At 38.1% G+C, this 16,375-nt stretch overlaps 1 protein-coding gene across 1 annotated transcript in view; it reads right to left on the reverse strand.

Moving 5' to 3' along the window:
* JAG2 (jagged canonical Notch ligand 2) overlaps positions 1–16,375 on the reverse strand; it is a 72,995-nt gene that overhangs the window by 16,642 nt on the left and 39,978 nt on the right. The window contains 10 exon segments of the mRNA XM_075104097.1: positions 98–211; positions 804–968; positions 1,262–1,412; positions 3,719–3,892; positions 4,159–4,205; positions 4,722–4,835; positions 5,391–5,504; positions 6,323–6,436; positions 8,801–8,920; positions 9,305–9,435. Of these exon segments, the coding sequence (XP_074960198.1) occupies positions 98–211; positions 804–968; positions 1,262–1,412; positions 3,719–3,892; positions 4,159–4,205; positions 4,722–4,835; positions 5,391–5,504; positions 6,323–6,436; positions 8,801–8,920; positions 9,305–9,435 (1,244 nt within the window).

The following is a 16,375-nucleotide window of genomic DNA, read 5'->3' on the forward strand; positions in this document are numbered from 1 at the left end:
GAGAAAATACCCTATTACTATTAACCATGTAGCAACCATCACTAACTGTTATAGCAAGGCTGTAATATTTGACCCAGCAACACTTAGCACTACTCACTTGTGTCACACAATTCTCCTTCCCAGCCACTTGAGCAGAAACATCTAAATGAATCAACTTCATCGATGCATGTCCCACCATTCTTGCAAGGTTTCCCAAGACAATCATTGATATCTATGACAAAAAGTTAACAATTATTGCTCAAGGCTGTCTTCACCTACCTAGAAGAGTGATCTATACTTGTGCCTCTAGGAAAAGCAGCACAAAGTTATGCTTCATTTGTACATATGTAAGGAACAGCTCAAACATCTGTTTTCCAGCCTGATTAAGTTTCTAGATGTATTATCTATCATGTGGCAAGTCAAACCAGAGCATTAAGTTTACCTTGCAAAAATAACCAGGTGTTCCAAAATACCTGGAACAGCAAAACACATGCTCCTAAGCTGTGCTGTCAATGTGTCTGTCCCTTCTTTATCATCCCCACATTGAAGAAATCCATGGCTTCTTGTAAGACTGTACAAAAAGGTAGTGGGTACAGACATATCCACTCTGAAGTTGGACTAAAACCAGTTTTCTTACACAGAGGAAGTGTGAAGCACTACAAAGACAACTGTTACCAGAAGCAACTGATTTCAAGCAGTACATGTGAAACGATGCTCTATGCAACTTTATTAAAATCTTAACTTTTTTTGTTGTAAAGCTGCATAACAAAAACTTTAAGGAAGTTTTAGAGCAACAAAATGCTTTAGAACAAACTCATACTTACTTTCATGACAGTATATTCCAGTAAAACCTCTTTCACAGGCACAAGTAAAATTCCCTCCTGGTTGACTAATACACCGTCCATGAGGCCCACAAACGTTAGATGAAATGAAACGGATTCCTTCTGGGGTAGCATTATTGAAGACTTCTATTGTACAGCTATCTATTACTAAGAAAAAGTAGTATACTGTTAGACTAATTATATGCACCACCAATCAATCATTTTAAAAAGGTTATAAAAAAATTAAGACCAATCACGATTTAAGTTATGTTAACTCTAAGTAACCCTCTACCTCTTTATAAATAAGGACTGCTACAAGCAGTTCTCACTGCCTCATTATTTGAAAGTCCAGGTGAGTACAATAAAAATGTTTCTGCATTACGCTATTTCCAGAGACACTAATTTTCTTTTTTGATGTACCACCAGTACATTAAGAGAAGTTTCTGGACAGCAGCAGGTACCTTTACAAGAATTGTTCTTGCAGTGGTCCTTGAGATGAGAACAATTCTTTCCATCATAGTCATCAGGGCAGGCACAGTAATAATCTCCTCCCAGATCATAGCATTTAGCCCCATTCTGGCAAGGGTTAGGTTCACAGAAATCAATATCCACCTGAAAGAGAAACTAGTTAGCAGCAGCTGCTTCATTTCCCAGGCATAAGCAGCATTATCTGTGCTGCCAAAGACACAGATGAAACTAATTTACAAGGAACCTCAAGATTTAAGGTTTATGAATCATACATATATTGCATTCCATCCTGCAACAGAGAGAAACTTTGGGTTACTTTAGTCAATTCTAACACAAAGCACTTCTGATACTGCTAAAAAGATATTCCTTTGCAGAAGGATAAATAAGCACATGTGCAATAACTTTGTTAGCAAAGAACATGCCATTAAGAGCCATCTTACTGTGACTATTCTGGGTCATTATAAGTCAATTCTCTGCCTTTCACACCCACATGCTAAGTGCTATAATGCAAGTTAAAAACCAGGGCACTTGTCACCTTTGCGTCTACAAGACACTTAAAATACACAGAACCTTTAAAAAAATCCTATCGTCTACAGCAACTTCTCTCCCCGTCTCAATTAAGACATTGTATTTATTATAGAACCACGTAGCTTGGAAGGGACCTCTGGAGGTCAGCTACTCCCACCTCCTGCTCAAAGTATGTCTGGTTAGACCAAGCTGCTCAGGGCCTTATTCTGACAAATACTATCACCATGCCAATTTACACACAGAAACACTAGGTATATTTTGAACAGTTCCTACCACCCGATTCAAAAAAGCAAAATTTAAGCCTAGCTTTCATCATATAACCCTTAACACAGACCAGTTGTTGTAGCAAAGCAGTTCTGCTTCTTCTACATCTTAGATTGGCAAACAAGGTCACCTATTGGTGATACCCTAAATTGACCTCAAAATCCACAAAATGGCCCCAAAAGAGATATTGTTACATCACAGTGTCTTTCCACCAAATTGTTATTCTTAAGGATTGCTTTTTTTCCCCTCTTCACATCTCTCTTGTGAGAAAGATAATTTTATGTCTGTAAGATTGAGAAAGCTAAGTCCAACAGTGGATTTGGTCACTATATTTAGTAGTTCCATAGCTAAATAGGAGAAAAATTCAAAGCTAACCAGAACAGAAGGAACATAAATGGTGTTAAGTATTTAACTCAGAGAAACACATACAATTGCAGCTGCAACAGAGAGATTTTCAGCAAGCTATTTCATGCTCTTATATGGAACATTCAGAGCAAACTACAAAAAATAGCTAGGGTCTGAGAAAGATTCTCAGATCTCCTCTATCAGATGTCTCCATTTGTTTCCTTCCATTAGTGTAAATTTCCCCTTCCCAATGCAAGTTCAGTGGCTGGTACTTTAGCATCTGCAATCAATGGTAGATATTTCCTGCAACACACGAGGCAAGCAGCCAAATCCCCCTATTATTCAAACAGATTTGCTAAAACTTTAATTACACAGTATGATATAAATCAGCCAGTAGAGCACTCAGGTTATGATCCTTATGTAGAAATGGTACCCGAGCTATTAGGTACTACTCCAGTTTCATTAAACTGGTCAGTATCTGCAACCCTTTCCAATTTTGAATAAAAGGATGGCATTGTTTCTTTAACAATGGAAATAATACAGAAAGAAATTACTTCAGCATTTGAGAGAGATCACTCCACTGTCCTCCATGAAAAATTCTGGAGCAAATCCAGCCAAGTTCTAATCCAATGCCTCCAAGTTGACGCTGCCTTGCTAACCAAAACACTTGCATGAATTTGGCTATTAGTGAAAGCCAGGAAGTCCATTCTTAGAGCAATATAATTTTACACTGAAAAGTCTAACGTCCTGCCTAGAAAGAGGTAGATCTTCGTTATCATAAAGAACTTTATGAATTATCACTAGCACTTCAGTATTTCAGATCTGAATCCTTATTTAAGCACTAGAACTACATGTTCCTGAAATGATCTCAAACACAAAGTTTGGAGAGCCAATACTTGCATATCTGCCTGCCTTTAATTATGTTGATACTCCTACCAACAGGAGTAAGATTACTTGAAAGATAATTCAATTATGTGCTGCAGAATGACTGGGAGAAAGCTCAAAAACATTCTAGTGTAACAAAAGGACACAGGTCCTGACAAATGTTTCAAACTTAAGGAATACTTGCAGCCTTAAAACAATTAGGAGAGCCAACACCTATGTGCAACAACTTGCACTTTATCAGGCTGCAAATTCAAGTGTTACAACAACTATGACAGCACTGCACAACAAATTTGCTTATTCAGAGTGTCAAATAACAGCTACGTTAGTAATGCTTTAGCCTTGGGTTACTCCCATTTAAACCAGAGATATGTTGCTTTCAAGAATGCAATCCATGAAAAGTATTGCAGTAATATCACTGCTGCCCTCACCTCACAGAAGACTCCTGAGAAGCCCTGAGAACACAGGCAACTGAATCCATTCACCAGGTCTTTGCAACGGCCTCCATTTTGGCATGGATTGCTTTCACACTCATTTGTTTCTATCTCACAGTTTTTTCCTGTGAAACCACGAGGGCATAAGCAATGGTAACCATTCACTTCATCCTTCAGAGGGGAAGAAAAAAGCAAAAGTAGAAAGATTTGTTTATTGATTAAACTTGCATATAAGTATTCAAGTTATTTCTATATTCTGGATTTGTGAACAGCAGTAGCACCTCAAAATTATTTTGTGAAACAGTGTAAGAGCCTGCAATTGCAACACTACACTTAACATACAACCGTATTTAACCAACCTGTAATTGCAAACTATAGAATTCATAACTAGCCAGAACAAGATTTATTTTCAACATGGCATGTAATAAACGAGTTACCTTACAAGTCCCTCCATGTTGACATTGTCCGTGACAGTCATTAATATCTATGGATAAAATATGCAAGGCATTAGAATTTACACTGGAAGACTAAACTGTAAAGTACAGGTCTAGCATAAAAAAAAAGGCAGAACAAATAATTTTTCTAGGTGTTTCAATGGAAAGCAAGGATGTTTGATGCCTTAGTAGATTCTTATTTAAATGAATATGTAATATAAACTTACGTATTACATACTTCTATGAGCTAATTTCATATGTAACATTTTACCTAAAAAGTAGTTTGAATCAAATTAGTACATGATATAATTCAGAAACAGGGATGGGTGAGTAAGGAGAGATTTATTAGACTTATATAAATGTATATCTACGCTCATTTTAATACCAATTACACCTCTAAATAAATTCAAACAGTATTTCCAATTTACATTGCTGAAAGTTAGGAAAACCCTGATAACAGGTATTTTTTTCTTGTGCAAGTATGTATGCTATCATTCATCATAAAACCTTCTTTTTAAAAGGATAAAGCATCCTATGGTCAACACATATACTAAAGAAATACTAACTGATATGACAATTTACTCCTGTCCATCCTGGAATGCAGTCACAGTAATATCCACCAATGAGATTTTTGCAAGAGTAAGCATTAACACAGGGTTTCCCCTCACACTCATTAGCATCTGTGAAAGAAGATAAAAGAAAGAAGAGAATAAAGAACAAACCCAGAAACAGATTACCACAGGACCAAGCAAAGTTTCCATGCAATCCAAGCATCAGAAGCTCATATTATATATTGGTAGGTCACTAAAACCATTTACATACCACAGGTTTTTAATGCACACTTGTCTCTAACATGCATGTTATATCTTCCTTTTCCCTTTGCCTAAACTCAAAAAGGTAATATGTTAGTCAGGGCAAATCCCTTCCTTGTCTTTGTAAGCTTATAGTCACTGTTCTGCCACCATGAAGGAGGAGCTACCATCACCAATGCTGTATTTTGAAACAGAAAAGTTATCAGGCTTTCTAGAAGAACTAATGTAAGTAAGCTTAAGTTAGGGCTTAACTAGTTACAGGCTCCCTTGAAGCTTCTGGCTTTAAGATCTACTAAATAAGAGCTAAGATACCAATAGCAACATACTTCAACAAAAATCATGTACGGAACACACTTATAGAGTTATTAATTATTTGGGAACATTCTCTAGCGGTGTTCAAAACTTCAGAAGACAATTACTTACCAAGCTGACATGTTGCTCCAATCCACTGTTGTGGACATATACACTCAAATGCATTAACACCATCAATACAGGTCCCTCCTTGTGCACAAGGGTTAGATGCACATTCGTCGATATCTGGAATGTCAAAGCGTGCCTTCTATTACATGGTTTAACATTTGGCCTGAACAATTATTTTTTTTTTAAAGTTCTTTTTAGATGAAAGGGAAGAATGTACAAATAAATAAGCTTAGGAACAAACTCACATTTCTAACCTAATTTTTACTTAGAATTCTTCTCTCCCCTATCTCAAAGATGTGTGAAAAGCCTGAAATTCTGTCTGCAAACAGCAAGATTATTCAGTTAATCTGCCAACAATTAACACATTCACCGGAAGTCACGTTCCTAGATCACGACACAAGTTTAGCCAGGATTTTTTTTGAGGATAATTGCTGTTGAAAAATTAATAAAAATCACATGTACCAAATCACAGACAACACGCAAACCAGTTACACAGGTACATAATACATTTCAACCACTTCCCCGCCTTCCACACCAGACACTTGAGCATTTGAGCTACTAATCTACTCTTACTTCTTTAAGGGGAGAACCTTTCATGTACACATTTATATCTCTTAACACAAATCCATTCTGTATTTTGCTTTAGACTAGCTAAAGAGACAGAAATAGTCCTACAAGCGTTGGCAACAGGGCACTTCTTTGTATATGGTCCAGCTATGCTTTTGATAACCTATAGATCTCAACTGCATCAGATAGACACTGCTGGTTGCACAGTACTATTAACCTTTTCAGAGGCTCCCAATGCATAGAGCTGTTAAACAACAGGTAAGGTAAAAGACTACCACGAAATTTCATACCCACAGAGCACGATCGTCAAGTAAGCTCTATCAACCCTTCCAACCCAATGGGTCAGTCATCAGTAAATGCATACCCACCAATAGCACATGTTGGTCCACTCCACCCCGACGGGCAGTGACACTTGAAGCCTGATGAAATTTCATGACAAATTCCACCATTAGCACAGGGATTAGACACGCAAGCATGCTCAGCTGGGAGGAAAGAGGGAAAGAAATTCTTGCTAAATACTCACATGGTTAGAAATTGCATTCTGATTAAAGTGACAAAGAGCATAAGCAGTCAAGAGGTGCCTTGTACAGAAGTTTGGAGCCTCCCTCTCCCAGCTGCAAGATTCCCAGTAAAAGACTGAGGCAGGGTTTTACTGAAAGTGCATCATTCTTTACATAACTACTGACTAGAAAGCCTGGAGGCATACAAGTCACTCATATCTCAATATCCCAAGAGCTAGAGAAGTTCCCCATTAACCCACTGCTTCCAGCCATGCAATTCCAACTCCAGAGTGCTCCAGCACTTTTTTTTTTAGTTCAGTGAGACAAAAAGATATGCTGTATGCAGAGGTCTGAACAGTAGTAGTTTAAGTATCAAAGGTCTGTTTAGCTTCATTCTAATACTGTTCCTTGGAAACAGCAAAGTATAGAGCTACTTGCAATTACAGGCAGTACTGCTGCTTGTCACTCCATGTAGGGCTGTAACACTTGCAGAAGCTGCACTAAGCAACAACCAAGCTGAAGAAGGACAAGTTGTATGCCATCACTTTTGATATTTTCCCTCTCAGAAGCCAAGGAATCTTTTGGAAAAAAGAAAGCAATCCCCTCGCTAGGTAAGACTTTCTTCTTGTTTCTAGCATTTATTTTTCAGAATCCTTCTTTCAGGGACGTTATCTAGTTTGCAAACTGAATTTACATTGTCTAGGATGTCAGGTACTAGTGCTTAAAACAGCTCATATACCAATCTACTGCTAATAATCAGTAGAGAACTCATCAAATGCATGGTTCCTTTTATCACTGCCTCCTGTGAGGCACCACAGGAGTATGGTGTTATACCATAGCACTACCTCTCTATCTGGAAAGCCAAGGTGCTTCCCCACAACTTTTGGGGCCAACTAAGACAATATTTCATTCATTTTAGCCAAAACTTTGTATCACATTGTACCAGCTGAAGCAAAATTCAAGTTTTCATAGTATCATTAATACCACGCAGGACTTTATATAAGTTCAAAGATGATCTACACCCTGATAAATGTGAAAACTTTCTGCTGATAATGGTCTTGTGAACTTAAGGCCAAACAGTTAAATAAATAAAGAAAAGAGGTTCTTTCCATCTATACTTATAACTATATCAAGTAATAGCAAAATTCAAAGTGAGAATACCACATGTGGGAATACCACAGCTGAAAAAAGATTTAACAATCCATCATGGCAAATAAAGTCACTGCAGAACACCCAACTAAGTACTACAGGTGAGTAAGTTGAACCAAAAAGTTTTTATTTTTCTCCAAACATCAAATCTTTAAAGCAAAATAAGAAAGAAATAAGAAATTTTGCAGTTGCCCCTCCATCTCCAGAGAAAGAATAGCCAGGAAAAGTCTCTAAATACCAAAATAGTCTCCAGTAAATGAAAATTTTGGTCTTCATGTAATAGAGACACAGATCTACTTGAAAAAAAGTAATACACTATCTTTGTAGCATGGTTGAGATAGGAAGCAGTTTTTCATGCTGGATAGACACAGACCTGTTAACCTCTAGTCAAGAAGACATCAGAAACGTGGTTTAAATGCTTTCCTCCATTTTACCAACTGGAGCAGGGAATACACTTAACTTTTCACTTAGACTGCTCAAGGTAAGTCTGTAGGAGGGCTTGAACACATTTCCATAGTAGTCTGTGTCATTAATCCAAACGTATTGAGTCCCATATTAAAAGATGATTTTTTTAAAAATCAAGTTTCAGTTGATCAAAAAGGACAGTCACCACATTCAGACAGCTAAAAATTGGGCCAAAACCCCACACCACAGTTAAAACCAAAGCATCTATCACTATTACTTTCCTTAGTCACCAGCTTGTATAAGATGCATGTTTGCAAGCAAGCCAGAAGACAAGAAAATGGGTAGCAGGAAGAAAGGTAACAGAGAAAGGTGCACCTGTAACCCACTGCCATAAGACTATAGCCCAATCGCATACTTGGATTAAAGAAGCAAAGAAGCCAAACAGAAGAAATTCTCTGTCTTATCTAAATCCAAGGGAAACTGTTGCAGCATTTCTGATGTCTTCAGTGGTTTTTTTGAACAGACAGCCTAAGGCACTAGACAGGAGAGATGGAGCTGGTATATCTCCACTGTCACACAAAGTAACAAGTTGAATGGACAAGTTGCACACCACCACTCTTCACACCTCCCCTCTCAAAAACCAAGCTAGTTTCTGGAGAGGAGAAAACAGCCCCTCCACTTTACAAAGAAACAAGTAACAGTGAGTGTATAAAAATGCCACCTGGTTAACTAGAACATAGCCATGCCTGAAAGTCTCAGATTTCTGAAGACACATGCAATATCCAGAAATACCAATTTCGCAGTTCTTTCCAGAGTAGCCATCTGGGCAAGCACAGTGATATTCATCTGGTTCAGTATTCATACAGGTTCCACCGTTCAGGCAGGGATGGTGATTTCCACAGTAATTCAGATCTGGACAGAGAAATGCATCAAATCAACAGGGAACACAAATATCACTGTTTTAATCCCTAGTCAGACATACAGATGCCTTTCTGGCTTGAACATCATTCAACCACATGATCCCCATATTCCATTAGCTAGCCTGTCATCTCATTACTATCCACAGAACAGGGAAGGACGAGCAATAGACAACTACATAAGTTAGAAAAGTCAGGACCATTCCAAGCCTTTTGTCTTAAACTTTCTACACTTATGATGTTTAGGCACTATCTGCCACAAAAGAATTAGGCACAGAAATACTCAGGTAGTTGCACACTAGCAGGAGAAAAATGGTTAATGAGTTATCAGTTAATCATGCGACTTTAATTAATTTTCCTGTATATTAATGTTAAGTACCTTTGTTACAGAGCAGGCCACCCCAGTTGGTTTCGCAATTACACTGCCATGGTTCATTACAGCTCCCATGAGCACAGCCTGGGTAGCGGACACACTCATCACAGAACTGTCCTTGCCAACCATAATGACACCTAAGATGTAAGTTCACATGTTAAAAAAGTTAGCAACATGATGCTTAATTACCAGCATTACAGGTATTTGGAACACTACACTTACCATTCTCGAGAACTAGGTCAACCCTTCAATGTGCAGATAACAAAACTTTATTTCTCCTGTTTAGAAGGGACACACTAGTCCTGTTGAACATCCTTACTGGAACTCATCTTGCTCAACTGTATTACACACCATGGCAACAAACAACACTAAGCACTATGCATTACGAGAACCGTATATAAATTAGTTCTTTCATGAGAAGTCCCATCTTCACATAATCATCTCACATTATGATAAAAATTGAGATTGGCATGGAAAAAAGTCTCTTCAAAGGAGACCGCTGGCTTACTGCATCAAGTACCATAGCTTTTTTCTTTCTATGAAGATAGCTTTCAAGATATTAGCTAGTTTGTTCTAGAGAGCTGCAGTCTTGAAAAACCAGGGCAGCCAGAGATGCAGCTGCCTTGTCACTTTCTTAGGAGTCAGTTTCTCAAGAAAACCCTGTTCACAGGTTTATTCTATTATATCCTCAGTGTTCCCTAGTGACATTATGAAAAGGTTGCTCTTTGGAACAAGGAGGAGAAGGAGCAGAAATAAAATCCACTAATAATTCATTTGTTTTAAAGAGAGTTGAAATTTTGTCACAAGATTTCTTCAGAGACCAGTGTCTTTATGTTATCTGTAGCAGAATTCTGCTAACAAAAGCAACTGTTTGTGCTACAGGAAAAGTGTTGAAGTCCAAGCTTTAAAAAAAAAGAAAAAGAAACTGGCATAGGTAATGTCTTTTCTTTTTTTTTCTTAACATATGTTTCACACATTTTAATCAAAAAGAAATAGTAAGCCTGTATTTTTGGGCCTACAAAAGAGCCTGTTATTTTAAGAGTATTTCTTATAAAAAGAGCCATACTTGCATCAGAGATGCATAAAAATACACTGAATGAGAGTTGGACACATGCCTAAGGGGGGAAAAAAAGCATCAGAAAGGAAACTGTACTTGAAGATTTAGCATCACCACTGTATTATCAACATGCTTTGAATACCATAAAAGAACAGAAAACAAATTCTTAAGTCTTTGGGGTGTGGTGAGAGAAGACAAGAAAAAGTAGTAGAAATGAGGAGTCTTGGTTCCTTGTGACTTAATCCACTTCCACCATTTCAGTAAAGCAGTATCGATCCCCAGAGGAATGGAACAGGTTATGCTGGCAGCATATTATTTCAATTTCTACTATTTACACAGGCAGAAGGAATTCAGATGCAGATCTCTGCAAGACTATTTTTTTAATACAAAGTTCTAGAACTACTTTGAGTTCTTAGTCCCAGTCTCTGCTCATCATTCAAAAACTTCACAGCTGCTGTATCCCTAGGGAGAGCCTCAGCTGTGTACCTACTCCAGAGGCCTCCGATCACTCATCTAAGCAAGGCTGTCAGAAGCCCAGAGAACATACATTTTCAGAAGCAGCTTGCTTTTGCTGTATTAGCAGTAAGAGGAAACAAATACTGCTCCTGCTAAATTTGATCTCTTCCTTCCTCCTCAAGGACAGAAAAATCTTTAAGGGGCTGGTAATAAACAATAAAAAAAAGCACTGTAACTCACTTTACTGTTCCCAAGCCAAATCTCCATCCATGCCAAACCTGGCACTGCTGCCAATGATTCACCATGACTATCCTAGACGAGCCAACTCCCCACCCACATATAACAAGCATTTCCAAGGGCTGAAAGCCTGCATCACAAAGCAAATAATCACAATACCTCAATTTGTTTTCCATACCCAATGGATAACAAGTTTCTTTGTTTAACACTGCACTGGGGATTAAGAGTGCAAAGGAAAATACAGCCACCTTCTTAGAACTTGAAGGCATCTTAAGTACCTACTTGAGTGTGTAGGTATGCTTGACTGCCTTAAAGTTAGTTCAGCAGAAAAGGGTTGCTGCTTTTTCAAGATACTCACCACAGTCAAAGTTTACTGTTAAAGTCACCACCAAGCCCGAGGGAAATAATTTCTAGAGGCTAAAAGCTGCCCAACGGAACACAGTGTTTACAAGTCAAAAGGTTACTATGTGGTAAGCTGATCAGCCTTCAGTTTACAAGGAAGAATAAATTAGGATTTCCTCTTGAACAGGAAGTCTGGTTGCATCCTACATTAGCAGGTGCTAGAGCAGCTTTAATTCAACTTCCTTCTAAAAAGATAATGTTTACAGGGATGTCAGCTCACCCCTATAGCAAGATGTGATCAGTAAAGTGAAATAAATTCAGAAACGGTTGCATTGTCATTTATGAGAAAAACATCATCAAGCTACAACACAAAGATGAAACAAGGTTAATGAGCCACTATGAGAAGCCCAAAAAGGTACAGACACAAAAGCAATATCATCTATGAAAAAAACCCCAAACAACCCCAAACACCCCCCAAAAAAATCAACAACAAAAAACCAAAACCAAACCCCACCAAAATTCCTTTCCAAGTAACAATGACTTCTGTAAAAGCCAAAAGGAAACTTCTGTTACAGTTAATGGTGGGCTAAAGTTACTTCTTCCCTGCTCCCCCCAGCTGAGAATAATTTGTTGGAAGTTTCTGCAATCCTACATTTTTCACATCTGAGTAAATAAAAAAGCCAAATTTAGAGAATTCATAAGGATTCTCATTGTTAAACGGACAAAGAAAATTCTTATTAGAATCAAGATTCTACTTCCTTTGTCCTTCCCCTCTGCTGACTTCATCAGCTCTAACTCATCTTTACAACCAAATGCACACAAAACAAAATCAGAGATGGCTTAATCTTAGCCCTTGCTGGGTTATTAGCAGTACAAAAGAAGCTACCATAAATAGATTGTTACAGTTTAGTAACTTCCTGATGGAAGGCTGAAGTACAGGCATCTGCTTCCAGACCAAAGGAATGCTTCAGGTCAGGATTACACAGAGTGCAATAGGAATAGAAGAACAAGTGCTAGTTATCTTAAAACCAAGAACTTGCAGAAAAGATCCTGATCATCCTACTGACGTGCTTCACAGCTTCCATTTTCCTTAGATGATAGACTGGTAGCAATAGAAAATGAGAATTGAAATACAAGGCTGGAGGAAGGGGAAGTGGCAGGAGTGAGCATTAGCAGAGTTTCTAGATAACGTTTCATTCTTGAGATTAGAGAAACTGAAACCGTGCAGGAAAAATACTGTTGTCATTGACAAGCAGATAAAGCCAAATAATTCAACTCATAGTGTATACTTGGTTACAATCAGCAAGTGGGCTTCAAACAGCTAAATGCTAGGACAAGGGAAAAAGACCTTCCACAGTAAATCTCAATGCGTTTAAAGTAGTAAATTTAGTATCAAGAAATCCTACAGAAGCACCCATCATTATGGACAGTTCAGAGACACCTGTGTACTCAGAGGCAGGAGTGGGGGGGAAGTAGAGAAAGGAGAAAGAAATAGAAGATTTGGGGTTTTTGCTTTTCCTGGGGCTATGAAAAAAGCTAAGCAGGTCAAGTTCAATAAGATAGAGATTTTTCTACAGAACTATTCTTTCCCTATATTCTTCCGAAACGGTTATAATTAAGCAAAAATACTGGTCTTTGCTTTCCTCTGAGGATGTTTGTATTATAATTTAGTGAAAACTAGGTTTAAATCAAGCATTTCTAAATCAGATAGCACAAGGTGTTCAAAAGATACCATGTTGTTGTATGTAAGCATATATTATTTGTGAGGATATGGCCCTGAGCTATCTGGTCTAACCAGACCTCCTTTGGGCAGGAGGTGGGACTTTCCAAACCCCATGATTTTGCGATAAACCCTACAGTGGTAGTTATGGAAGTGATGCAAAAAGATGTACCCAAATCCTGATGGTCTGTAAAGCATGGTCCCTCAGCACTTTGCATGATTATTAACTCCTCCTTATCCAAAAGGAAGACATCTGTTACATACCAAAAAGTTAGGGTGCTCTCAACAGTCAGTATTAACTCAGCTGTTTTGTATTGTCTTCACACATGGTTTATTCTCCTGGTTCAACCACTTCTGGTTGACAGTCCTGAACTTTCTGTGCAGAAAGTTTGCCGGAGAAACTTCGTATCGCAGGTCTCATCCCATCAACTCATCTACCTCTAGTTAACCTTATGAAAAGGCTTGTAATGTATTTAGGTATCCTCTTATTCTCGTGTATTATGTTCTACACCTAGCTACAGAGCTTTGTCAGCACTTAATGCACAAGGACACCTAAACCATCAATGTGAAGGAAATTAAAACCACACTACTTCTCAAGTCTAGGTCAAAATATGGGGCCTAAAAATAAACAGAAAAATCCTACAGAGGATATAGGCAACGCAGTATAAGCTTTTAAATACTACAGGTTACACCTTACTGATATCTTGCACATCCTACAAAAGCTGAAGTGAAGACCATTGTGCCATATTTACATGTCATTTTTTAAGCAGACTTTTTGGAAGGAGCTTCTCCTGCTCAGTTGGAACGTGTGGCCAAAACACTCAACACAGGAAAACGAAGCAAAACAGTGACATTAAGAGCAGAAGCAAAATGCATCATTCAGGGGTGGGGGAGAAATAGCCCTCTTAAATGGAAAACCACTAAATTTTCTAATGACGTGAACAGGATGGTGTTGCATAGACCAGAACAATAGCTTTATATTAGTTATTTACTTAAAATAACTATAAGAAAGTCTGTTTAATCTTTTAAGAGATTAATTGTTGCATTGCAGGCAGCAATATGGTCTAGCTGTTAGGAGATCCTATGATTCTGAGCATCCGGATTCAATGTTATACCTAGTAGAGTCCTCAAAGATTTGTCACAGAATTGCTTTTTCCACTTTCCTACCTTTGGAATAGGCATGATGGTTTTGTGAAGAGCAAAGGAAAAGATGCTAATTAAGGAAACTCAATTTAATTACCTGAAAGCTTGTCATCTTTTCCTCTCACCCCCACCACTCTTGTTAGACCAAAAGATACAAACCTTTCCCTACAAACTTTCTTCTCCTCTAATAAAGGAAGTAATTGAAATCTAACGTTCTCACTCCAGTATTTTAGAGTTTTGTGAAGGAGCTGATAGAGAAGATGGTTCAAAATTGTTTACCCAGAACATATGGGGAAAGGCTGCAGTTAACTTGCAGTGAGTGGCTCTAAGGGTGTGTCTATACTTATATTAGTTCACACCAGGAGCATGCTTTAAGTGAACTACCTGATCATTCCTGTTGATGGTGTGTTGGTTCACATCCCAGAGCTGTTTTGGAACAATGGAATTGGATTCCTTTAGGTTAAACCAAAGTAATGTAAGACAACGTACCCCAGGAGCACAACTAATGTATTCTGGCTGCAAAAAGGCATTTAGTCCACAAGAGATTACAGCTAGTCTAAAATTAAAAACACCTAACCATCCATGGAAGCAAACACTGAGTGAGCCTCAGTTCCTTGACCAATAAAGAAACAAAACATGGGATTCTTTTTTGTCTAACTTAACGTCTACTTGTGAAATACTTGCCAACAATGCCAGGAGGCTTACCATGAGTACATAAAAAAACATAATAAAAGCATACTGGTTATGATAACAGACAAGAGAGTTTATATGATGAGACATGCAACAATTGTAATTAATTTTGCAAGTTCTTTGAAATTTGAAGCTGTGATACAATACCTTGCATCAAAATGGAGATACAGGACGACTGGTACCAAGTGAATTCCTGCAGGGCCAGACAATAGCCCTAAACTCTTCAGGGGCCACAGCTAGTCCAAGCTGCAGGCACTGAAATGGTCAGATGCCACAGCAGCTAGAACACTGCTCAAATAAGACTTCCTAGTTTACTGTTCAGAGCAGCTTATGAGATTCCTCCTAATTTGAGAGTTTGAGAGATTTCTCATAGTTTCATTCTGGAACAATTGGGGAAGGAAGCCATGTTGTTTAAATATGCTCTTCACAAGTCCTGGTTATCCAGTAACTCATCTGTGAGCATTTTCTAGATGTTTAGAAATGGTATACCTATTTCAGTGTTCTTTTGGTATTTTTATCTGATCTAGCTAGTATGGAAGTCTCCCATTTCTTACTCTCTCCCTATTTTTAGAAGTGGGCATTTTATTTCCTTCTTTTTTCAGTCCTCTAAGATCTTTTGTTAGTCCTCTACAGTCTTTCAATAACAACCTGCTTTGAGATGCCTCACCAGATTTCCTTGCACCCAAGAATGAGCTTACAAGAATCCAGTTGCCTTTTTTAACGCTACTACACCTCCAACACTCCAGATAGCTGTAGCTCATTTTGCTACTCAGGCTTTTTGTTCCTGCATCTCTCCAAAGACAGTACTGAATGACAGCTGAGCAGGTTCTGGCTCTTACAGTGACAGACTAAGGGAGCAAAACCACTTGGGAGAAGCATAGAGCACCTGCAGGCACAGCTGAACACAAGAAATCAGCCTCACAAGCAGGGCTGAAGTGGAATACAAAGACTACAAAAGGCACGGCACTAGACAGGAAGATTGAGAAATGTGTTTCAACAGGACAATCATAAGATAGGTGATTAAATATAAACAAAGTCACCAAATTATAAAACCAAAATTTTGTCACGTGTAATTCAAAAGTAATTCTAAAGACAGGTCAAAGCACACAGATTAAACGATTTACTTAAAAAGCTTTAAAAACTGTATGCTTGCTTTGTTCACCTTGCATGAACTCATATTTAAGTACTATTGGCAATCTCATTTCTAATTCATTTCAGTTAGTCTACACATTTTAAATAAGTGTTTGTTGTATGAAGTAAGGCTTGCATTTCCTAGGACATAACCTAGGTCCTACCATAGATCCAGAAGCTGAGCACAAGCTGAGCAGTGTAAGGGATTTGTTCCCTTTTGCTTTAGAAGAGAAATTAAAACATTCAAAGACAACAGGAAAAGTAAAGACTTCTAGAAAACAGAATCATCCTTGCAGAAATG

Source organism: Phalacrocorax aristotelis, chromosome 9, assembly GCF_949628215.1.
Source record: "Phalacrocorax aristotelis chromosome 9, bGulAri2.1, whole genome shotgun sequence".
NCBI classification, from domain to species: domain Eukaryota; kingdom Metazoa; phylum Chordata; class Aves; order Suliformes; family Phalacrocoracidae; genus Phalacrocorax; species Phalacrocorax aristotelis.